The sequence below is a fragment of the Phasianus colchicus genome, chromosome 10 (assembly GCF_987193195.1).
Source record: "Phasianus colchicus chromosome 10, bPhaCol1.hap1.1, whole genome shotgun sequence".
Classification (NCBI taxonomy): domain Eukaryota; kingdom Metazoa; phylum Chordata; class Aves; order Galliformes; family Phasianidae; genus Phasianus; species Phasianus colchicus.
In genome coordinates, this window is record NC_143445.1 from 1,723,017 (window position 1) to 1,748,463 (window position 25,447).

The 25,447-nt window shown below is 40.8% G+C and overlaps 1 protein-coding gene across 6 annotated transcripts in view; it reads left to right on the top strand.

The window, feature by feature from the left end:
* The window catches only part of LOC116236404 (glypican-5-like), a 432,491-nt gene that overhangs the window by 315,317 nt on the left and 91,727 nt on the right, over window positions 1-25,447 (top strand). Inside the window, exons 9-10 of one of the 6 annotated variants that reach the window (XM_090146958.1) lie at window positions 17,556-17,629; window positions 18,766-19,041. The exons of the other annotated variants lie outside the window; for them this stretch is intronic. Of the exons in view, the coding sequence (XP_090003084.1) occupies window positions 17,556-17,608 (53 nt within the window). The 3' untranslated portion in view covers window positions 17,609-17,629; window positions 18,766-19,041. Of the gene's footprint in view, window positions 1-17,555; window positions 17,630-18,765; window positions 19,042-25,447 lie in introns of those variants that run through there. 6 annotated transcript variants of the gene reach the window in all.

Genomic DNA, 25,447 nt, shown 5'->3' on the forward strand with positions numbered 1-25,447 from the left:
AGTAGTGTGGATAGTCAGGGTAAAAAGCGTGGGTTTCAGTTAGTGCTGATGGAAGTGGATAAAATGGTGATGAGATGTGTCGCTTTGAACTTGTGGTGCTGTTGCAGTTACCTATGGGGCACACTTTGCTGAGCATTTCTGTGCAGCTGATGTTCTGAGCAGCTCTGTCCTGTGCAAATAGGACAATAATGCAGTAGAGAGTGGAGTTCGGAGATGGGGATAGGATGAGAGAGCGTTTGGAGGGGAGAAAAAAGTTTTCCCCACTTCTCTATCCCAAATTTTTCTTAAATATTTTATAATCTTCTGGCTGAGATAAAGTATTGTGTGTCATTTTAGCCTCCTTCATTGCACAGTATAATTTAAACTGAAATGCATATGAGAAGAAAAGTATAATCATTCTTAATTCATCCTCAACATTTACATGACAGTTTGAGCTGTAAGTGAAAGGGATTTCTGTTCCTTTGGATTTTTACTCCTAGAATCATGGTGAGCTTGGGTCCATACAAGACAGGAGTTTTTGCCAAGCCGTATAAATCACTTTGTGTGTGGCTGGATAAACATTTCCCTGTAGGAGTTTTTTTCTATTGATAATCAGAATGCCAGCTAGAGGAATGACAGGCTGAGTGCCAGCTCTGTGACTCTGGGAACAACTTTAGTACTGCATTTGGTACCTTCAAAGAGATAAAAATGTGTTTTGGGATATGTAAATCACAGCAGATTTTTGATCACTTCAGCAGTGCGTAGACAAAATTAAAAGGTAACAACATTTTAGTTCTTCCATTGCTTTATTCCGTAAGGAGAAATTAAACGCTGGAGAGATCAAGATGAAGATGTTTGGCGCTTATCTGTTTACTGTAGTTCTGCATAAGCAGTCATCAGAGACTGTGCTGTAGATCACTGATGGGTATCATGCTTTTACCAACCTATTAAAAATATTGCAGCGATCTGTATCCAGTGAATGAAATTGCTACAGCTCAACACTTTTTGCTGACTTTGACAGCAGAATTTTATCTGGTTACTTTCCACGGGAGCAAATCGATGTGTTCGTACTCTTCTGAGATGTGATTTGAAAACAAACCTAAACTGAAAACTCACGGATGCAATTTTCCGCTGAATTGCCACTCGTGGATATTTCTCACAAAATCAACTTTTACAAACAGAAACATCACAACACTGAGCAGCCCCAAACTGGAACAGCATAGGTAGGCTGCAGAGAGCATGAATGAAAAGAGATGATTTAGTATATGGCTTGGAGAATATGCCCTCTGAGGAGAGACTGAGGGAACTGGGGCTGTTTAGTCTGGGGAAAAGGCTGAGGAGAGACCTTACTGCTCTCTTCCAGTATCTGAAAGGTGCTTCCAGTGAGAGCGGAATTGGTCTCTTCTCACTGGTGACAGGTTGAGGGGAAATGGCCTCAAGTTGCACCAGAGTAGGTTTAGGTTGGATATCAGCAAACACTTCTTTACAGAGAGGGTTGTTAAGCACTGGAATAGGCCCCCCAGGGAGGTGGTTGAGTCACCGTCCCTGAATATGTTTGAAAACCATTTGGTTGTGGTGCTAAGGGACATGATTTAGCGGATGGCAGTTAGGGTAGTATTAGTAGTAGGTTAGGTCATGGTTGGACTTGATGATCTTTGAAGTCTTTTCCAACCTGAGTGATTCTATGATTCTGTGACTAGCGCTATGAGAAAGGTGAGGTCCTGAGAGCACCCTTCCTGCTGCAGGCCAAGAGCAGTCTTCAGGCAGAGACTTTGACCTCCATGCAGGTCATGCCTACCGCTGTGGTAGTCATCTGCAAGCGTCAGCATGGCACCCAGAGGTTAGAGGCCAAGCTCACTGGGGAGTGAAAACTACCCTCCTCAGGTAAGTCTCGTCAGTTGTGTGATAGATCCTCCTGACAAGAAATTCATTTAAGAGCTGTAATATCCTGTCATGCCAAGTACTGATGGGATAAATGTGAAGGCTAAGCCAGTTTGCTCCCAAAATGCCATAAAGTCAAAATTAATTAAGAGGAGTTAACAAGGAAAGGTCCTTCAAATTACTTCAAAATAGATAACTCATATAACTTAATGGCAGCACCATTTAAAATGTTAATTCCATTATGCTATAAGTTTAAAAAAAAAAAAAAAAAAAAAAAAAACACAAATCCTGCAAGCCTAAGGAAAATGCTCTTCACCTGCAAATTAGTCTTCATCCCACACAGGGGAATGCTTAGCTGATAACAGCTAAGTGCCAGCTGCATCAGGCAGCACCACGCGTTGTGCCTGCCAGGCCTTTCCTCCTCACCAGCAAAAGTAGGAGCCTGAGGACCTGTGTGAAGGGAGCGGTGGTGCCTCTAAAACCTTGCTCCTTGTTTTGAGGTATTTGCCAGACTTCTTCATTTCAGGGTTTTAGTAATATCCAGAGCCCTAGCTGTGAGAAGCAACGTGTTTGAGAAGTAACATGAGGATCTCTGGAGCTTAAAAAACATCACTTTTCTCCAAGAAAGGTAGACAGTAAAGGCAAACCTATGACCTTGTTTTATTCCAAAGGCAGATTATTCCAGGTTAGTTAAGGTAAGGTTACAACTTACCACAACCTTAAAGTCACTCAAAGTCTGTCATCTCTCATTGCATACATGTGAAAGGCAAAGAACAAAGGTGTTTGACGGTGGTAGCAGAACTGAAAGTCGATGAGGAATGAAGAGGTTCTGTTTCTCCCTGCTGCCACCTTGCCTTGTTGCATGATTCATGAGGAAAGCTAAGAGGTTGCTGCTCCTTTAACAGAGGAAAAGAATAGCTTTGCTTTGTTTTTTCCTCCCTCCCTGTGTTTAGACTAATGTGTCTTGGGGCTATTTTGTCTTTGCTTTAAGGAGAAAATGCCTGGAATGCATCAGGTATACATTTAGAGGTTTTCTATTCCTGATTGTTCATTTTAAGGTTTAATAATACACCTTAGAGTGCTGTGGTGCCTGAAGCCAACAGATACGCCATCACAATATACCAGCTGATAAATTTAGGGTCAAAACAATACCCTGAAAGAAAGCATAGTTTAATTCAGTGCAAAAGTGCTATGCTCTCTATATTCAATTTAGTATAAGAAGAACAGAACTTCAAGCTGAAGTATGTGACATATGAACTGGATTGTGTATTTATGGAGCTAGCTCTGCCTGACTTGAGATCAAGGTACTTACAGTAACTTAAACCAGCTGAAGTTCTAGCACATCATTAAATACCTTCCTCGAAAAGAGCTCAAAGATTAGAAACATTGTTCCTCAGTAGGTGATTTTGCATCTGATTTATCCCTCAGTGGTCTCCAGTCTTGTGGATTTAAGAGTATTTATTTTCTGCCTGTCTGTCCTCAGAGCAGTTAAGCAGCATTTCCTTGAAATTTAACACTTTTCAGGATGGGCAGGACAGCTGACACCTTTCAGAGGAATATCTGAGTTTTGTGCAGACTCAAGGAGACTGTAATGCCATTTGCCAACCCTAAGCCGAGGAACTGAGCATGCATTGCAGAACAGTGAAGTTAGAAACTTAATTGTTTCTATACGACATCCTGGAGTGTGATCCTGTGCAAACAAGGTGAAGCCTCTAAATTGTGGGTGTCCAACCTCTTGGCTTGCCTGGGCTACATGGAGTGAAAAGAAATTGTTGCTTGTACATAGATTGCACAGAAAGTAACGCCTCCTATTTATTTCCTTTAAAACTGCAACAGATACAAAGAGTATAGTAACACTATTTGACAGAGCAAATCCTCAGCTACAAAACAATATTTTTCAAGATAGTCACCACCATCAGTTGTGCATTTCACCAGTGAACAAGAGCTGCATGCCGCCCTCATACAAATCTGCCCCAGCAAGAATGACCCACTGCTGCTGTCACTACTGATGAAACACACCACCCACCCCTCACTGTGCTCACATCTACTATTTGCTCTTTGTAAATGTTCAGTAGGTGTTGATGAATGTCAGTGGGTGCTCTTTTTTCCACGAGGGAGTTCAGTGACACACCTTTGCTTCATACACACTTTCACAGCAGATGTTGTTCTGTCAGACTGCCCCTTTTCTGCCACCTGTTGCACAGCTGCAAAATGTAACAGAATATTTGTGGGAATGTTCAGCCTCTGCTGCCATCTACCAACATCTGCCTCTGACATCATGGGCTTATATCATAAAATAGGAGGCATTACTTTCAGAGCAGCCCCTGTGAAACATGTAATGTGTTTTAATTTAAATTTAAATAAGTAACAAAACTGTGTGTGTGTGTATACACATATAACTAAAACATTTTAAAAAGCCTATAAAACTAGTGGGTCTTTTGACCTTGTTTTTGTGGAAATGATGAATCACCCTGGTGTGATGGCAGTGGTTGGAATTCTTAGTGTGCTCTCAAGGTGTTTGTCAGAGATTTCTGAAATTTTACTCTTACTGTGCTTCATCTTTGAAGGTAGTTGCTTACAAATGTACATGCTACCAAAAAGTGATGACATGAATAAGATGTGATTGTGAAGCGAGGGATGTTTTTCTCTTATAAGAATTCTTACAAAAGCCTGGTAAGGAGACAGGATAACTTTTTTTTTTTTTTTTTTGATTGAATTGCAACTCTGTTTCATTTGAAAATTTGTAGGTACTGCATTTGTGTCGACTGAAAATTGAGTTGAAAATATACCAAAAATGTTATACGAATTTTTCGGAAATCTTGAATATTATTCTTAAATTTCTTTATCAACATGGAAAATAAGGGTGCTGTTCACAGGACTGTGTTCAGCCAAGGTATCAAAATGCATACAGTTATTTGCCATAACTTGAGTCAGCACTGCTCTGTGCCCTCCCCTTATCCTGGTTTCAGCTCAGTGCTAATCAGACACACAATCACAAAATCACATGCTCATCTACCCCATGCTTTCTAAACTTCCTTCCAGTGTTTGGTAACTGCTGAGTGATGGGTGTATGCCCAGAGCCAGGCCACTCAGTGGGGAAGAGCTGCTGCCATGATGGTGTGGGGCAGGGGGTGGCTGCAGGATGGGCTGGGCAACATGCAGCTGTAGACCATGGGTTGGACATGCCTACTCTAAACTACGGGTTACTTAAGAGTCTTTGTTGTAGTTGTCAGTGGTGGAAAAGCCAGCTGGATACAGTATCTTACAGCACCGCTTATAATGTTTTGGGTCTAGTTTCTCCATTTCCCTCAGTTAATTGTTCCTCGTGCATATTCCTTTCAGAAGTTTTTCTTTTTCCTGAATTACATTTCTATCTCTAGTTAATATTCTTTAATGTCAAAATTAGAGATTTCAGCCCTTGTCTTCTTGTCTTTAGGGTTCTATGCAGTTGTTCTAGCATTGAGTCTTTCTTTAATCAGTCTCTCAGCCCCTCTATTTGTGCTTGTTCTTCTCTGAATTTCTAGTAGTTTATCAAGTCAACTTGAACATATTTCTGAAATAAAGTGACATAAGGAGCCAACCAAATTTTGAATTTTATTAAATACTATTTTGAAATTAAGAGAATTTCGGGGGGTATGTGTTGAGGTATCTTGTGTCACATTAGAGTCTGTTTATCTTCTATATATACGCTTCTGTCAAGATAACAAATTAATGTTGTTGAGCAAGATTTAAACCTTTTAAAATTTAATGTTTCTATTTTAGTGCATTCTGAGGTTATCTGTATTTTTGATCTAGGCATGATTTGCTCATGCAGAATGTGCACAAGTGAGCTATCTTGGTAGCAACATTCCCCAGAAGGGGGTAAGATGCAGTAGTCTGATATCAAACCATTCAATTTAGCTGCAAAAATCATCAAACATTCTCAAAATCCCAGTTATAGCCCATTTACCATTGAATTGTTGTCCACAGATAGCAGTTAATTCAAAGATAAGCAAGATTATATCAGTGTGAGGACTGAAATGTCCTTTGAATCCCTAGAAAGTAGGTGCACTGAAATCAGTTGCTTTGGGGGTGAAATTTCACATTGCCTGTGCCTAAGGCTTATCCATTATTCACACAGAGAACCTTAGAAATTCTCAGCTTTCAAACTGTTTGGCATTCATCTCAAATTGAAGAAATTAGGGAGAGTTTGCCATTGCAGTATTGAAGCTGCCAAGTAATAGATCATTATCTGATATGTATAGCCCAGAAGTAAGACTGGCAACTCAGACACACTGCTGACCATTCAGCAGAGAGGTCCTAATAATCCAATCTGGAGCAGCAGGGATAGGAATAGCCTTCTGATGTGAAGTCAGACAAGTAATTTCCTATTTAAAATTTGATTAGATAAAATCTTTTGAACATGTGCTTGTAAAGGAACAGCTTGTTTAAATATGTATACTGCTGCAGCGCATGCTGTACACTGTTACAACTGAAGCCAGCACAAAGAACATTTGCACTAACCTGAAACGTGCCAGGAGGGGCACAGCACTCGGGATAAACTCTCTCAGGATACATCTCTTACAGAGTGACAACAATAGAGCTGATGGGGGAAATGTAGCTTTCATTCTACAAGAAAAAAAAATATGTATTGGAAAGGTATCATTGTCCAAAACAGAAACATTTGGCAACTTATGCAATTAGGTAAGTATTAATTTGAAGGGGATATTTGTGTAGGTCTTCAATACAGAAGGGGAAAATACAGAATCAACCTTGAATATTTTGCTACCTGAAAAAAAAAGTCAGATTTTAAAGCCATCATTATCTTGGTGTGCCATGCAGAGAGATCTTAGACATCTATTTGATTTCAAAACATTATGTAATAGAAATTAGCAGGAAGAGTAAAGGCAATAAATTCAATAAATAAAAATTAAAAAAGAGAGAGATGAAATTTTGCTCTAAAACTTGACTCAGCAGTCATGACTGGGAGTTTTGCCTTTGGCTTGAAGAGGTAACAATTTGAGCAACAACTGAAAGGTCAGTTTCTGCTGCCCATATGCTTGCTTTGCAGGGTAGCATCACAGCAGCTCCAGCCAGAGAAGCTGCCTGCAAAATTGCTGTGGAAGTGAGTTCTTGCCTGGGCCAAAATACAGAAAATGACAATGTTTCAGGTTGAAGAGCCATGGTAAAGTAATGCTGTCTTTTGCTCATATCCTGATTTATATCATTTACAGAGCTCATGGCAGCATCTCAAAACAGCTATTGATAATAGAGCATACTGTCAAAACTGGGATGCTGTCCCACTTCAGTTTCACTACAGAATCCCATTGCAGCAGCTCAGCACAACTGTAGCCATGTTGAACACTTCTATCACTCGTCATAAAAAGGGCTTGCATAATAGTCCTGGGAATCGAAATATTCAAATTGTGTTCTGAAAAGGATTACTTTGGAAAGCGACCAACTGCTTTGATTCACTGGAAGTTTGTTTTTGTTGGTCTCTTTTCATGGACTTCATTTTTTTTTTTATTTTTTTATTTTTTTTTAGTAAAACCTCAGGGACTGTAGGTCTGCAAGCCCACTCTATGGAAAATAATCATTTGTACAAGGAGATCTGGTAGATATGTGCCGAATTTGTGTCCTTTCCACAGGATCTGCCCTGAAAGCAAGGATTGAGCGTGAATGAATCCCATCCCCAGTGACTGCTGGGGGTGCAGCCCTACCCAGCAGAGCAGGAGTGTGCTGCCTGTCTCCAGACTACTTTAATGTTTTGGTGACTTGACATGAAGTCCACATGGATATCAGTGACTGAAAGGAGCTTAATCAAAAAAAGGTCTTTAATCATATCCTGAGGTCCTGTGGCATCTCAGCACATCTTGGCAGCTTGCTGGTAAATGAATCAGATGCATTACAGGGACAGGGACATAACAGTGCTTCAGAATCATACTCAAATGCATCAACAGGGAATGCCCAGTGGGAATCTCCCTATTAGTCCCCCTGAAAATGAGTAATCAGTAGCCATCCATGAGAGTAGAAATACACAGTCCTTTGGATTTAATGCAGAAGATACTGTCAGCTGAACACTCTTTGTCAAGAAAATTTGCATAATCTGCATCAAAACAGAAATTGGAAATGTACCATCTCAAAGAGGAATTGAAATGAAAGTTTTAAGCTGCAGATAAATCACAAACATTTGCAAAGTATATGAAAATATATTGTGAAGTCTAAAGAAGTCTGCTCTCTAAAGGAACAAATGCAATTGCAGAAGATGTTTTTGTATCTATATAAGTAGACTAAAAACCCATCCATCTATGGAATATATCAAAAGAAGGTATTGTAAAAAACAAGCAAATTATAAATTCCTAGAGGACAATTTTCTTCCACGGATTATGCAAACATTGCATACACTTCAAGTAAAGTCTCCTTTTATTAAAAATGTAACTCATGATATAACATGAATAGCAATTCAGAATCTATATTATTCTTACCTGATAAAAGGATATTGAAAAAATGAATTGAACTAACACAAGTGTGTTCAATATGCATGAAATTTCTATTTAGCCTGTGAAATGCAAAGCAGATAGATAGTAGCCATTTCCCATACTGTAATTACTGTGTCACCATTTGTAAAGCATTTATGCAAAGTACAGTCCTTGTGGCTAGCCATGTGCAAACTCTCTGCGTCTTGTTAAAAATCAAATTGTTGATTTCAAACCCTTTACAATGCTGGTTTTGATGATTCCACTGTAATCCATCACTAGTTGTATTTCATGTCATCAGCCGCTTACTTTTGTATGTATTCTTGTTGGACAGACTTATAATATTAAGATAGTCTTCAATTATCTATTGTACATACTATTAAAAAATGGAATCCTACTTAATTTGTCCCCTTGTGTTACAATGAAGGCTTGAACACTATAATAGACATATCTTTTCTTAGGGCTTCTTTTTCCATTTTTGCGGATACGTGCATTGATTTTTAGCAAGGCTTACTTTTTCATGTCTACTACTTTTCCCTGGAAGGGCCTTATCCCTTTTCTATACTAGTCACAGCCATTTGAAACTAGATAAATGCTTAGGTATGGGATGTGCTCATCAGTTAACTTCTGAGATAGAAGAGATAGCAGGGGAAAGCCTTCTTTGGGAGTGGCCTCTTTCATTTTCAGGAGCGATGGGGACATGTCTGTGCCCTTCTCTGAGCTGCAAGCCAAACATCATTTAGATCTTGAACTAAGGGACGTGTTCAGTGGAGAAGTACTGTGGTGATAGCTGGACAGTTGGACCAGATGATCTTGTAGGTCTTTTCCAACCTTGCTGATTCTCTGTGATCAGGGTGGCTGCTGTACACCACCCGCTCAGGCAGGTCTGCTGGCAAAGCATCTGCAAGGGCAAGGGGTAGCACTGCAAGGCATGGTTTGAAAGATGGAAATCCAGGGCATGTCTGCTTCCCTTGGGAAGCAGCTGGGAGCTTTGTCTCCCTGTTGTCATGCTGTTGTTGCACCTGTGATCCTGCATCAGCTGATGGCAGCCCTCAGCAAGGCTTAGCAACGTGCACTCACAGGCACGTTAAACTCCAGTGATGTCTGCCTGAGTTGGTGTGAAGCATGGTAGGGTAAGCTTGCAGCTGTCTGCAACAGCACGTCTGTGCACTTTTGATTTGCAAAATAAGTAGATGTGTGATCTGTTTTCTCCTGGGGTCTCGTATGATTCACCATTATCATAACTGTGCTACAGATAGACCACATTAATGCCACTGCCTTAGAATGGAAGGCTTTTGGTCTTGGAAGGTGTTAAGATATTAAGAGCTAAGGCGATTTGTCCTGAAACAAATTTGTAGAAAAATTGCCCAGTGTTAATGTCTTAAAATGCCTATCATCAAATGTGTGACTGCTAAACTTTCAGACTGTGTGTGATAATATAATAATTGGTGAATCGGTTGGAGGCTCACACCTTTTCCTTGGAAGTTCCATCTTAATATTCTTCTTCAAATTCTTTACTGGGCAGAGGTAATGCGCACGTGCCACTCAGTGCTATGGAGCACTGGTTGTCATAAGTTAAGGATATATTTCCTTTAATGATTACTTGAATATCTTTGTTAGGAAAAATTTGTGATGAAATTAACAACGAATTAATATCACAGTGCACTAGGAGTGACGTTTTATTTGGCTTATTGTTAATGAATATGTTCGATTTGGAGGCATGAATGCTATAACTGATCAAAGCAAAAGTATTGTTTTGAAGTAAGCAGGAATTGTTGTCTATCCAAACTGTGCATACATATTAACAAGGCCTCTATGTGAGAATTGGTCGGATACTTTTATTATGGCATAGGTGGTGAAACAGCTGTGTGTCGAGTAAAACAGCTACATTGGCTGCAGTCATCTTTGTTTCCTTTTTGATGTAATGGCTTGTAAAATGTTGTTAGGAATAAATCCCAGGAAGTGGGGAGCTGCATGTGGTTAGGGGTTTCTCAAGAGCTGCAGTGTTCACAGTTTCTTAAGGCATGAAATGATTTGTTCCCTTCGTGCGTGTGCATCTGTGGATTAATTGTATTTGTATGGGGATTTGTATGTTTTGAATACTGTCTAAAACTATCAAGGCTATGGAAGAGGCTACATTTCTGTTTAATTAAATACATCATTTTTGAGCTGACTAATAAGGGTTTCAGATGAGCTCCCCAAAGAAGCTGGAGAAATTAAACACCAAAGGCATTTTTTAGATCCACAGGGTAGGTCTAATTCAGTTTGAACACTCTCCACAGTATTACAAAGAGTTTGTATTTTCTCCTACTGTGGGTAAAAGTGGAGCCTCTCAGCACATCCCTTCCTTTTTTGGAACTACTCTCCTTTACCTGGTTGTTGATGAGAATTCTGTAGAGAACACTTACACACCTTGTTTCTCATAATTTCTCATAATATTAGTGAAAAATATTAATAATGAGAAAACAATCAGCTAAATTTGCTTCTTTTTCAAACCCAAATCTTTCTTTTACTACACTGTGTCAAAAATGTCTACGGCTATGAATGTGCCAAGATCTTAATGCAGCCCTCAAGGATCTGTCACTTTGGTTAACACCAGCTAAGTACCTGCCACCAGGGCTATCATCTTTTGAGTATGTATTAGAAAAGTCACATGAGTTTTGAATAGAGCGGTACATTAGCAAAAAAAAAAAAATTAATTGGTACATATAATGAGGAACACACATAGGAATAATATGCTCTGTTAAAATCAGATTACCTCCAACTTTAAAAGTATTTATCTTAAAATTTAGAACAGTCCATCTTTGAAGGCAAGCAGACATGGCCTCATGCCAAAAGAAAAATCAGATTTTCTGCTGCAGGATATATAGAAAATCATAACAAACCTAATTATCTGTTACCACTGCTAAAGACCCTTCGTATCTTAGCACTCTTGAGATTTAGCAGATTGTATCATGTCTTCCTGATGAGCAGTTCTGACTGAGAAATGAAACCTTCAGACTTAGTGAAATAAAAAAAGGATTCAATTTTGAAAGATGACAGTTTGTGAGCTGCTTCAATATAAAATGGTGTAACTGCTTTGAAATGTTTAAAATTTAGTGTATTTCCTCATGCTATATGTTTTGGTTTTTGGGTTGTTTTTTTTTTTTTTGTACTATAGGAATAAATATCAAAATAGTTTCAATTTTCTGAGATCTCTTTGCTCCTCAGCCTTTCTTAGAGGTCAGGATATCAGCTTGGATTCTTCTTTATTTATTTTCAAGGTTTTTCTCACAAGAGACTCAATACAATTATCTTTTTTCACAGCTTCTAGGTAATAAGAATCTATGGAGCATTCAAAATTTCTAATTTTTCCCTGTAACTCTTGAGCACTTTGTGATCCCAGTCCATTTTGAAATGTCAGCAGGCTTCCAGCAGGTGCTGGAGCTGCCCAAAGGGGACATGGGCTGCATGGGGAGAGCACAGGAGCACTGTGGAAGGCAAGGCTCTTATTTGGGCTGCCTAACTTTCAACTGTTGCTCTCTGTTCTTTATTAACATTCCCTCGATATTGCTTGTGAGTTTAAAAGTTCAGTACTGAATTTCTGGCTGTAGCTCAGCGCCTCATGATTTAGACGTTGGCATTTTTATAAGCAGAAAAGAATGCATTCATCTGTGGCTCAGGATGGGAATAAGGCCACCAGTGTCCCCGTGCAGTGCAGCTCAGTCTGGCCCTGGCATTGCACGTGCCTGCAGCTGGCTTCACAGCTCTCCTGAGCCACCGCAGCACTGGGCTGTTGGGCTGCCCGGCAGCCTTTGCTGCACTGGGGCAAAGGCTCAGCCCCCTGTCTGTGCTGACCCCCGCCTTCATTAGGCCCTGCTGCCTGGAAGGGCCTCGTCACACATACGAGCACATTTGATCATAATAATTCTATTTAAGCCTAATTCTCTACTAATGCTTTTCAGGCCTTCGGTGCCAATCACAAATCTCATTCCAACATCCTCCAGACACAGTCTTCTCTCTCGCTTTGAAAGATTCCAGTTCACGCAGTCTGGCAGAGTGTAAGGAAACCCCTCAGCCCTTGCTGCCAGCTCTGTCTCACATCTGGCCGGCTCTGCTGGCAGCAGAGCTTGCCAAGGCCCAGTGCTGAGCACAGACAGCAGCAAGAGGCTGAGGCGAAGCCTGAGCTTCCCCATGCTCAGGCTTGCTCACATTTAGCAGAACTTGGGGTCATTATGGTTATGTGATATGTCAATTAAGAAGAGACAGGAAATAGTACTTCATTAAGTGCCCAGGAGCACGCTGTGCTCATCCTACCGTCACATGTGCACACATAAGGCAGAGCTGGCTGTGGTGGCTTGTGGGGAGGACAAGGCCTGTGCTTGTGCCTTTGCCCTCCAGGCTTTAAGCCTGGAGCAAATCTAAGCAAATGCTTAGTCAGATCTCCCTCATCCTCAGCTCATGTTATTTGTATGCTTAATTTTAGCAGGTTAGTTAGACAGAGAACAGATAAGAACTTTCTTTTCTGAGCTTTCTCTCCAATCATATCTGATTTCCATTGTTTCCTTCTGTTGAGAGCATAATGGATATTTTTTCCTGATTCCCGTCTTTATAGCTCCCTACCTTTGGGGATCTATTGCACTTAAGGGATGGATTTTCCTGCCACTTACCTGATTTCAACTGGGAGAGGTGTTCTGTTCTACGGGAGCAGGCTCAGATGCTGATAGCTGTGAAACAAGTCCCTTATTCAGGCGGCTATCCCGTATAAGGTGGCATAGAGCGTTGTCACATCAGAAATCAGATTACCCTTCCAAATCACCTCTTCTTCCTCTTGACCAAATAGCATCCTGAAAAATGTGTTCTACAGCTTTTTGCAAAGCTGCAGCCCTTACCCTGCTAGCCTGTACACTCGCACGCAGACATTCCAACCAAATTGCACGTCTGCATTCATCTGGGATCCTGCATAATCTTCTCCCTCCACCCATCTTCAGCATCTGCTTATCAGCTGAACTAATTTCTGTTTGCTTTCTCAGCTGCATGTTAGAGCCTCAGATTACTCCAGCTTTAAAAAGCAACACTTGTTTAATTAAAAGGAGTTGCCAAACTGTCTCAAGAGTGCCAGATGTAATAACAGGAATCATCGCACTGCTCCTTTCTTTTATTCTCTCTTCTCCAAAACACCTAACAGCAATCAAGAACAAAATTAGCAATAGTCAGCCTAAAAAAAAAATGAAAGAAAAAATAAAACATAGCCATGAGGAAAAGCGAGTAGTCAGCCCCGTAGGATGAGCTGCAGTATATCAGTGCATCTTAAAAAAGACAATAAAAAAAAAGACAAGTCCTCTCTGATTCGCTTGTTGCCGTGTTCATAAGTGTCCACTGTTATATTCGTTGCTCTGTCACATTTGAAGTTGTACGTAAAATATTGAGAAGACTGTCAGAAAACCTATTGCAATACTTAAATGTGACTATGAAAGTGAAAAATTGATTTTTCCGTAAAGGCGGATTCTCTAGTGAAATTATGGCCCTAGTGAAAGTGTACTCCATTTCAGCATGTTTTAAGGTGTGCCTCTTGGATAGCATGCTAATGTTATACCTAGATGCACTGTCTGCACATACTGGATCCTTTGGGTGTGCAGAAATTCAATAAGGAACAGTTCTTTTGTATGATAGTATATCCCTTGTGTAGTTTTCTATGCAGTACTATAAAATTAATTCAGCTTCTCTCCATATAGAGCTTATCTACTGCCCCAGCATTAGGGTATACTTCTCCTGCATTTTACCTGGGAGATGATATTTGTAACTTCATTTTGTTAGAAAATTCACTTTGGTCATTTACAGAGCAACTTCAATTCCAGAGTCAGCTCCTTAGCTCCATGCAAAATATTTTTTTGCAACATTCTACCCCCGGGTTAAGTTGTACCGGAAAAAAAGAACTAAATATGCCAAAAAGCAAGCTAGTTTGCTTACAGTGTGGTGTGAGGTTGATTACCCTGCCTGTGACAGGGTAAAACTTGAAGCATTGATCAGAAGCCAGAACCCTCACTCTTATGAGAAGTTTTGTCTGTAACTTTTATAATGCCACTGGCCTGTAATTCAAATACCCTTTTATTCATGAGACTGTAAATTATTTTTGCTTTTTTTCTAAATATCAATTATTTCAGCTTTTGTTTGGGGGGTTCGTATTTGCTTTTAAGAAAGAGATTCTGAGAAAAGAATCTCCACTGCTTGCTTCAACCTGAAAACTCACTGTCTAGTACTGGAAATTTGACTCAACTTTTTCCAGTTCTGCATATAATACCCTTACACCTTTGCTGACATGATTTGTAGAAGAAAAACACTTAGTGTGATGGTCTGTCCAAAGCATCCTGTCCTTCTTTCAAACTTTTTAAAATAAATCAATCTTAAAGTTTTCTACCATTGTTCCACTACAGCTACTTTCTGCTCCTAGCCGAAGTTTGCTATAGACCTTGACAGAATCACCATTGGACCTGAAGGTTTCTACTGTTTTAGTTTCCCATCAGACATTATGATTGGCTATTATTTACGTTGAATAACTGTCCTGTAATGCTTCTCACAGGCAAAACATGTTACGTTGGGACAGACTCATATATGTTTAGAACTGAAGCACTTTTGTCCCTGTTCCAAAAACTGGCATAAATTGCAAAGCCGAGGGACTGTGAAGATACTGTCACTCACATTGACTTGAGTCATTTTCAGTGAGTCAGGGATTAATCCAGAAAAAGTTCAATCAAGTCAGAGTAAGTTCAGCCATTATATGCCTCATCCTTTTTCATAATTAATTTTTTAACAGGTTAGATAAGCCATTCTACAGTCTCCTTCTATAAGATGAGCTTTTCATTCCTGTGTAAGCTTTTTGGTTCTGTGGATCTCCTTGGATCTTTTGGGAACATTCTGGAGCTCATTTTTCCAGTCTTTACTGTTGATGGTACTTTCAGCTTATGACACTCCACCTTGTAGCAGAAATGAATACGTCTCTAATTTAAACTTGGTATTAAATTTCTACCCTAATTCTCTGTCTCCTATCTTTGACATCATCCAGTTTGAAGTTCTGATGCTTTGTTGTACTGGCAGTGTCTTCCACCTTCACGTCCTGAAGTCCTGGCTTCAGTGTCCAGATTTCTGATGAAGATAAATTTTAGGACATCTGATAATGTTTCCTTTAGCCTAGTATCCAATAGTCCTTCTTTCAGTGCTGGCTATAGATCTCCACCTTTTAATCTAGCTTTACCCATTTTTAAATTCCTGCTTTCCTGTTCATTTTTTTCTATCTTGATCAGTTATTCCATTTTTGGCATCATAAAAAGTGTTGATGTCTAGCTCCAATTGGAATAGATCTTATTTTCATCATCAATCTACCTTTGATACTTGTGTTAAACCCTTCCTTCTGTCACGTTCACAGCTGCCAAAGAGGCTCCAGTTCTGCAGGCACCCCTGAAGTCAGCTCACAGCCTTCAGTTGCCCAACCCACCCATGATTTCAGTCCTAAGCACGGGTACAGAATCACAGAATGGCCCGGGTTGGAAGGGACATCAAGGATCATGAATCTCCAACCGCCCTGCCACATGCAGGGCCACCAACCTTCCAATTTAATACTAGACCAGGTTGCCCTGAGCCCCATCCAATCTGGCCTTGAACACCTCCAGGGATGGATGGGGCATCCACAACCTTTCTTGGCAGCCTATTCCAGTACCTCACCACTCCCTATGTAAAAAACTTCCCCCTGACATCCAACCTAAATCTTCCCTCCCTCAACTTAAAACCATTTTCCCCTTTTCCTGCTGTTATCTGCCCTTTTAAAGGGTTGACTCCCCTCCTGTTTAGGTACTGAATTAGCATTTAGGTACTGAAAGGCTGCAATGAGGTCACCCACAGCCTTCTTTTCTCCAGGCTGAACAAGCCCAGCTCCACGTACTTTACTGCCCACTGGTATGGTATCAGAATGCATTTGATGGAGTTGTTCAGAGTCCTGGCTTCCAGATGCTCACCTGCACTTATCTAGGTTTTTAAAGTTACGTTCCAAACATTGATTCTCCCACAGCCCTAGTTGCCTTGGGACTTCTGGAGTTTTGCTTTTACCTGAGGTGGTGTGACTTCAGTATCCTCATGCTCAGTAGTGCTCTGAGATGCTGGGGAGGGACTTTTTGTAAGGGCATGTAGTAACAGAATGAGGGGAAATGGTTTTAAACTGGCAGAGGGTAGATTTAGACTAGGTATAAGAAATCCTTTCCTATGAGGGCGGTGAGACACTGTGACCTACTTAGGTCTCTCTGGTTGGCATCCCAACTCTCAGGTGTGTTGACCATAACGTGCAGCCTGGTGTCATCAAATACTGAGCACTCGCTATTCTGCTTTCAGTCTTTGCAAGCGCTGTATGCCTATGACATATATTTTAATTACAGTGGACTTCAGTGGGGCTGACTGTGGTCGCATCAATCTAACAGTTCTTGTTAGAAGTTAGTTTGGCCAAGTGACGCAGTGGGACGAATATATATGCATTCATATGCATGTATTTATATAATGCAACTGACAGTAAGCAGTAACAGCTTGTCTTCTTTGCACCAAGAAACAGCAAATATTGTGAAGCTTTGCTCTGTTACACTGAAAGGTTCCTCATTTCATATGTGTTCCAGATACACTGAAATAAAAGGCCTAACCAGGTGGTTTGACAAACACATACTGGCAATTTCTGAGATGCCATTTTGCAGTTTGATGTTGTGCAATACTTGGAAAAGTTTGTCAAATTGATTTAAAAACAACATAGCATAGGTGAATGATGTGGCCTTTCACGCGAGGATCACTTTGGCAGTTCAGATCTTGCAGTATCTCAGAAGTTCCATGACCTGATGTGTATATAGGCATCATAGATGTGCTCCTTGTGTATAGGTTGCAAAAGGCTCAGCATGCCAAGCACATGCCTGGCTGGAAGGGAAGAGCACTAATAGTGTACAGCACTAATTATTTACAGTAGGGTGTTTCTGCGGAGTTTTAAAAGTGACAGGGAGCTGGTGTGCCTTTGACTTCCCCAGTGAGCCTGTACTTGTGTGCCTGATGGCCAGCTTTAAGTCTTCTATTCTTTGTGGTATTTCCTCCTAAACAAACACAATTTTATATTACTTGGATAGGCTTCTCCAGCCCACCTACTTGCATGGTATCCATTACAGCTGTGCTGGAGCTCTGTAGCTTTTCATCTGTTCTTTTCTCATTATGCCCCCAAGACTTGTTTTCTTAATTTTACAGCTGGAGAACTGGAACAAACAGTCAGTGGGAAGTGGGCCAACCATTCTGCATGAGTTGTTTTGCATTGGTTTCAAGTGAGTTTCTCTAAAATACAATTTAAAGCTTTATTGTTCCTTGATTAATATGCCTCTCTGTTTATAGTATAATGCCACATTATCCATATTGTTCCTCATCCTTTTTATAAATATTTCTATGCCGTGTTTACTTAGACAATTGCTGCCAGATGTTGACTGTATGAACACTTCGCAGCTCTTTGAGAGCTGCACATGCAGTGTGCCAGGGTCCGGAGAGGTGAGGAGCTGCAAGCTCACCTGGGACCTGCCCTCCTGTTCAACAAACCAGACTGACGTGGGGAGTAGCAGAAGTGGGTCAGAGCCTGGGATCCAAACCTCCCAGTGCCAGGCCTGGCTGCGCCTCTAGGACTCCAGATCCTGGCTGCCCCTTCACTGAAGCTTTCACAAGGGAAGGGTCATGCGGGAGTGAAGGTGATACAGAGAGCAGAGTACCAGTTGTGCCCACCTTAGGGTCTGGATGGTAATGAGGGCTGAAACGTGTGAAGGATAGTTTTGCTCTGGAAAAGGGAAAACTAGTGGTAGCTCAATTTCTTCTATAGATTTTAGTTTTTCATTTTTCATTCCACACCTCTTGCTGTGAGCTTCAAGACAGATAATCTGTCCTAACTGGTTTCTATTTAGATCTGCACATAGGAAAACAGGCTGGAAAGCCTGAAATATGGGGCTTTGTGAGTCTGCATACCCCTCTCAGACTCTGACAACTTTGAAACATCCTTTTTAGAGCTCAGAGGAAATTTTAGGCTGTCAGACAAAATGAATAGAACAAAACAACAGCATTCCTGCCAGGCATCTGCACTTCCATGACGTAGCAATCACTCTGAGGTGTCATGACATAAATTGGCTGCGAAGAACTGTCAGCTTACACCACCCATCCCATGGTCCTGTGACATTAAATCAAGTACTCCATCCCTTGCAGTGTTCCAGTCCCTCTCTGGTGCTTCTGGTAACCATCAGAACTTGGAGTAAAAGAAGTCATCTGCTGCTTTATGTTCATTTAAGATAGGTATTTCCACTGAATGTAGCATTAGGAGCTGTAATTTGATTGTTGCCAGCTAACAGACTAGCCCTGCCCCTGGTAGTTACAGGAATTAGCAGTCTTTATTTTGCAACATTTGAGCTATTCACATTGTTGACAGGTTGCAGTGCAGGCACCAGATAGCCCATTTGTGTGCTGCAAAGAGCTTTCAAGCGAAGAGATCACTGTGCCGTTGAAATCAGGTATGTAAAATAAATCACACAAGGTTTTGCAGGCCATAATGCTGTGAGTAAATGCAGTAACCCTCTCTTTTTTAGAGCAAGAAACTGATTCACAGACATTCTGCAACGTGCACTAAGAGTCTCTGGAAACCATCCCAACCAAAGTCTTCCAGGCTTTTGGAAGAATAGTTACTGGGCAGTTCTAGGTAGTAACTGAGATGCCCTCAGACAGAAAAGGAGTGCAGCTTGTCCTTGTACATTTCTCCTGCTGTGACTCAGCTGAAATCTGTAGACTCTCACCTAAGGAGTCTGTATCCACTGTTTATGCCTTCCAATGTTTATACATCACTCCTCTGAAGAGTGCAAACAGCAAATTTAGATTCCACAGCCAAATGTGCAGACCACAAAGCTCAAGGTTAAGCATAATAGCCAATACGGGCAATTGCAGATGCTAAGATCTGCCATAGCACCCCACACTTGGAAGTCTCCTCCTAAGGGCTGCATAAAGATGAATCTCTTCCCTCTCCCCTTCCCAAAAGCAACATAGCTCAGGTCCATACATATACCTACCATCTTTCACTTGTCACCAGCTGTGTGCACAAAACGCCAGGCCCAGCCTTGGGTACAGATGTGCATGGCTCACTAGGAGCCACAGATGTTGGGCTTTTCCCTATCCTTGGTGCCCTGAACCCTGGCACTGGCACATACTTCCTGGAGCTCAGTCCCTTTTCTCTTTAGGCCCACCCTGATCCATTTCAAGTCTTGCATTGCTAATTTATTCTGATTTTTGTCTAAGTCCAGGTAATGTTCAATTTGTTCTTTTCCTGCAGTGATTTGAAAACCAAGCACAAAAATAAACCAAAAATGATCTTATCTTTTGCTTGTTGTGTTGTGGTGTCACATTATTTAAGGGTCCCTTAAAGAACAGACTAAACAAATCACTATTTCCTTTATATGTACCCTTCAATTATATTCTACATAGTCCATCTTTTTCCTATCAGTCATTGTTTTTGTTGTTATTGAATATTTTTTTTTAAAGTGTTTTCCACTTAAGTATGTTTAGACAGTTTGTGGTCTAAGTTTTGGCATTGACATGAGCCTCACGTGTGGCATTGCATGTAATTATAGAGCTTTTGAAGCAGACATAAGGCACATGGGTTGAGCTGAGTGCTGAGCTGTGCCCCCGTGCAGTGCTTTCCTTTGGGGTGCATGGGGGGAGACTCAAGTGGCTGTGTTGGAAAGAAGGTGGACGTCCCAACATACTGGAGGAATATCTTCAACTAATTTACTCTAACCAAGTCTCTCAGTGAACATGAGACTTCAAAGAAGACTTCCCATCCTTTCTAGATATATGAAACGCCATGGCATGGAGGTTATTTTCCAAAGGTGTCTTATCTAGAACAGAGTTGTTTGTGCATAGGCCTCTGTAAAATACTGATTTCCGAAGGAGATGGGGAGAATAAGCTGCAGTGATACCTGCATGACAGGGATTTGTCTTCCCAACTTGGACTTTCTCTTGAGAGCTCATGAGATCTGAACCAAGAAAAAGGATTCCCAGCCACTAGATTGGTGCACTGCTTGTTTGCTGAATGTTTTCTTCAAAATGAAATGTGTTAATCTGCAGTGCTTCTGGTCCTTGATTAGATTTACTGATTGCTAATGGGAAGAAATGTGTTTTTTGGTTTTGGGGCTAGTTTATGAAAACAGCCTTCAAAAGATAACTTTTAGCGTTAGTGGCGTTTCTTTCTGGGCTCAGATTCTGTAAAGTAATAGTGCAAAAACTGTGGTCAGTTATCAGTTTTTCATGTATTGGATAACTTTGGCATCTGAAGGCAGGTCATAATTTTTTTATGGTAACTAATTGACATTAGAGAGAGAGAGAATGTAAGTGTTGCATACGCCTATCATTCTTCGATGTTTGTCATTCATTCAGGCCAACTTGATGAAACTAATTCCAAAAGATACACTGAGTTTAAACATCACTAAAAGCTCAGTCAGAGACTCAGTTGATAAAATAATTAGTTTTTTAAAATATGAATAAACATTACTGTTTTGGGGAGATGTTATGTCAATGAAGCCAGACTTCTCTCTTAAGGCTAGTACTGCACCGAAGCTGTAACACCAGTGGTACTAACTGATATTTGGAAAAAAAATTTAATTCCTGTTTCCAAAGCCATTTGATGCTGTCGGTATTTGTTACTGTTCTGGAGCTTCAGTTTATTTTAAGCACCTGTGGTATTTTCTGAGGTCTTTTGCTTCCTTCTAGAGTACGTTTGCCTTCTTTCTTGGCTTATGCTGCAGGGTATTGTTTTTTGTTTTTTTGTTTTTTTTTTCTTTCTGGGGATTGTGTCAACTCAGGAATGTAAGTGACTGTGTGATGGATGCTGTGGTGAAGGCTTGAATGTGCTACTAATCAGGACTTGTCTCCTTATCACTGACTCTAGCAGCAAACAAAGCTCCTTTTTCCATGCCGCTGCAAGCTCACATTGGCAGTCACAGTGGTTGAGAGCAACTAGAGATTGCTGATTATGTTCCATGCTCAGACTGCAGCCTATGTTTCTAGCCAGAGCCTAGGCAGACAACTGCTGATTCAGAAGAAATACATTTAATGTCAGAAAGCCTGAAGGGAAAAAAACTGACTTCAAAGCATAAATCTGAGCAGTAGCCAACACTGTTGGTCGTGCTCTTTTGAGTTCCAGAATGCCAAATCTGCAGGATAGGCCTGTAGAACGGGATGGCTGTCACAGCTCCTGCCATGGCTGGTACTACTTCTCATTCCAGTTGAATGGATATCACAAATAACAATGGAAAAGAAACATCGTAATTAAATGCTTGTATTGTCCAAGCCAGAGTTTCAGAAATGTAGTCCTTGACCCTCAGACTCTTTTCCAATGGGCGAGGGAGAGCTGGCTGCAGCTTGAGTGCTGGATGTGTCCTCCTAGAAGCACAAGTGGTGTGTGTAACATCTGGGGTGTCTGATACCCTGCAGCTGCCAGGAGGTTTTTGGTTTCCCGTGTGGAGGAGGATATCTGGGACTTGTGCCCTGGGTCTCTAGCTGATTTCTTTGTTAAATTGGTGCTACCATTTTGGAATAAATCATTTTATTGCGTTGTATTCTAAAAAAAATAGAATAGTAATTGTCAAAAAACTTTGTTCTACAGTGTGGGCTCAGCAAGCTACTCAGTAGCCAGCTGGGTTATGGTTTTTGTGCCAAAATCATTTTCAGTCCTATCAATGAACAATTATTTAAAGGGTTGCAGTTTTTCTATCTTGGTTTTTAAGATGCATCAACTATCAGTTTGATACAGGGAATGTTTCTGGGTACATACTTGTGCCAATTAAAATTAGATTTCCAGCAAGCTGAAGACATTTCCAGTTGAGTTGAAAATCATTGCATGTAGTGATGGGATAAAGTGTAAAGAGAAAGCTCTGCTGCATAGGAATTAATTTGAGGCCAACACATACTACTTTTGGAAAAGGATCCCAGTGCTTTGGTTCGCAGACAGAATCTCAACTCATCCATTAGTGTTTGAAATTTGAATGCTGTAAAGCAGATGGGTAGGAATGGGCAATGCCTCCACAGTTTCCACCGTGATTTTCCTTGTTTTGTACCAAAGAAACCTGATTATCACTTAAGCAAGTATTTGGTCTTATTAGTTTAGTTCTGTTAGCTGAATTATATATTATGATGCTCGTTGATCCAGGTCCTATTTGCAAGACTTTCAGTTGCTAGTGATAATTAAAATACTCTGAAATATCCAGCAGAATGTATCAGGCATCAGTTCTGTTACCCCGGGAATGTTTGATACGAATTTTAAGCTGGTAGAGAAGGATTACGTTGATGTTCCACATTGAATCAGGTTTCCTTCAGGTGGATTTTAGACCACACAGCACAGCGTGTTAAAGCCAGGAAAGCCAACCCTGGGTCAGTAGCCTCAGTTCCCAGTGTGACATGCCAGAGCCAGCGTCTCGGCTGCAGGTCTCGTGTGAGGAAACAACTTTGAAAACAAAGAACGAGTGCAAAATGGTGATCCCTGTCTGGGCCTGTAGGCGCATGGCAGTTGCAGGAGCCCTTCTGTGGGTCTTGGGGCCTCGTGTGCACAGCTGCTGACACCTGAAGGTGATTCCCATTCTAGAAAGCATTACTTCGCTGCAAAGGAGTCTGCGTGCTGGGATTTCTTTACGTGAGGAGTGGGAAGTCAGCTGTCCTGCTGTGGCCGTTTTAAACTATCCCTGCATTGCGCAAGGGCCTCTGCCCAATTTGATCTGCTGTGGAGACTCCTGTAATGGAAGGATTTTATCAGTGCAAAGGTGGGCTCGGTGCATGTTGGAGAAATAGTATCTCTCTTTCACGGGGTCTTATATTGACGGTACAAAAAACCTCTCAGTTTTCTCACAATTAGGGCATTTTCTAATAATTTAAAAGCTTGAATTACTTACGCGTGGAGCTAAAATAACTCTAAGTGCACTTTTATTGCCTGGCTCTGGAGCTGCCATTTACAGGTTAGCAGCCCTAATGCTTCTGAATAATAGGAGAGAGAGTATATGCAGTACAGTGTTAGAAAATGATATGTGTCATGTTATTTGGATGCAAGTAGAGCACTAAAAGCCTCGTTCTATTTTGTACTGGATGTTTTCTTCTGATATCTCTGGTTTTAAAATATCTTCCTGTAGACTAGTTAACACAGAGATGTTTTGAATGTGTAAAAATGCTGTTGTATGCATCTTATAATTAAAGACATTAAACTAGTCTGGTGAACTTACATTTCCAGTAGATGGCTATGCATAATTCTTGGTCTAAAAATCCAGAGTTGGTTTCCAGCTTTCTGGGACAGGAGTCTTATTCTTGCTTTTCTCTCACATCCTCCTTGATTTTTTAATGTACTTAAGAAATTAAAGCCGGGAAATAGCTCACTGTAGGGGAAGAAAGCTATGAGGTGTCCTGCAAGTGGGAAAACAGAGAGACACTAAAAGTTACCAGCGTATGTCTTTTTTTAATTATTATTTCTAAAAAAGGTAGGATTGAAATTTACAGGCTGCTTAATTGACTTCATGTTCATAAATGCCAGAATCTTTTATTGGAGATGGGGGTGACAATCTTACCTACAGAAGGAAGGAAAGCAAAGCACGGAGACGAAGTGTCTTCTTTCAGTTCATAGGAGTTGAACTGAATGGCAGAAGAGCTGCCAGATCTCTCCCTCTACATCCTCCAGTGCTGGGCTCCATCCTGCCTCCTCGCAGCCTTCTGGCTGCCCCTGGTGGCACTGGGCTGCTGAGCAAAGGCCTTTGCCCCTCTGGGATAAGTGCTTGGTGCATGCTTTACCCATAAATACAGATTCTGAACTGCCAGCTAGTGCTGGCTCTTTCTTAGTGTGCTTACAGAGATCCTCTGTGTTCCCACTGAACTTCATGTCCACCTCTTCAAACACAGCTTGTTTCATACTTTTGGCTGGTTGGAAGCTGCGTTGCTTTTGGGCTGTAATTATCCCCAGGAAGTTAATGAACAATCAGAAAGTTGAAATAAAAAACCTTCTGTTTTTGTTCTGTGGTGCCTCAGCAGGGATGGGGGTGTCCTGCAGTTAACTTCTCATGAATGGCAACTGCTCCAGATTCTTCCTCCTGTGATGTGCTGAGCCCTCTCCTGTTCTTACATGACTTTTGCTGTAGTGCATTAGGCTGGATGGTGGCTGCAGCAGTTTTGTTAAAGAGAATAATCCACATCTTCTCCCAGTAATAATAATTTTGTATACCATGTTGAGCTTAGTCAAAGTTTGTCATTCTCTGATTTTAAGAAAACAAAAAATTCTTCCACTAGGCTAATTGATGTATACGGATATATAAATCTATCTGTCTGTATGTGTATATGTGTACTTTTCATAGACAAGAAACAGCATCCTGAATCTACAGCACTGGACTTTCAAGAAATATTGTCTAGTTGCCTGTACTTTTTGTTTGTTAGGCTTAACTCCTAGTACTCCTGTATTTACAGGTCTCTAAATCAGTACTGGGACTTGTGTTTCTTTGCACTTTCAAGTGTCTTGAACTGTGAAATCAGTACTACACCCAGGTTGACTAAAACTAAGCTTCGCACTATGCTATGTAGCTTTTTCGTATATTTTCCATTTCCAAATGTCATCTGGCAGTGATGCACTAATCTTTCTTCTCTGTAGTGTAATTTTTATTTCGTATTTCCTCCAGCAAAGCCTTAATCACTGTGTATTTTGCATTACTGTTCGCCAGTAGATGCACGATTGTCTTTCTTTAAATTGTATTAAGTTATCCATCTGATTACCTGCTCCAGCAGATTGTCTGGATCATCTTGTACATTGCCTGCCATGAACAGAATTAGCCAAATGTCCTGTTCTTCTGCAGCCGTGAAGGAAGGACCTGACAATTTCTTCCAGACCAGTATGTTGCAGCTTTTTCACTTGACCAGTCACTAACTCAAACTCAGTACTTCTTGTGACTCACCTTCATTAATCGTATTCTTGAAGCCATATATTTTTAATGATTGTACAGTTAAACCCATAGAATTTAGCTTACAGAGGATGCTGAGCGCAGAGGTGTTTGATGTGCAGTGACCAAGCTGTCTGGAGTTGGCAATGCAATTTTCACCATCCT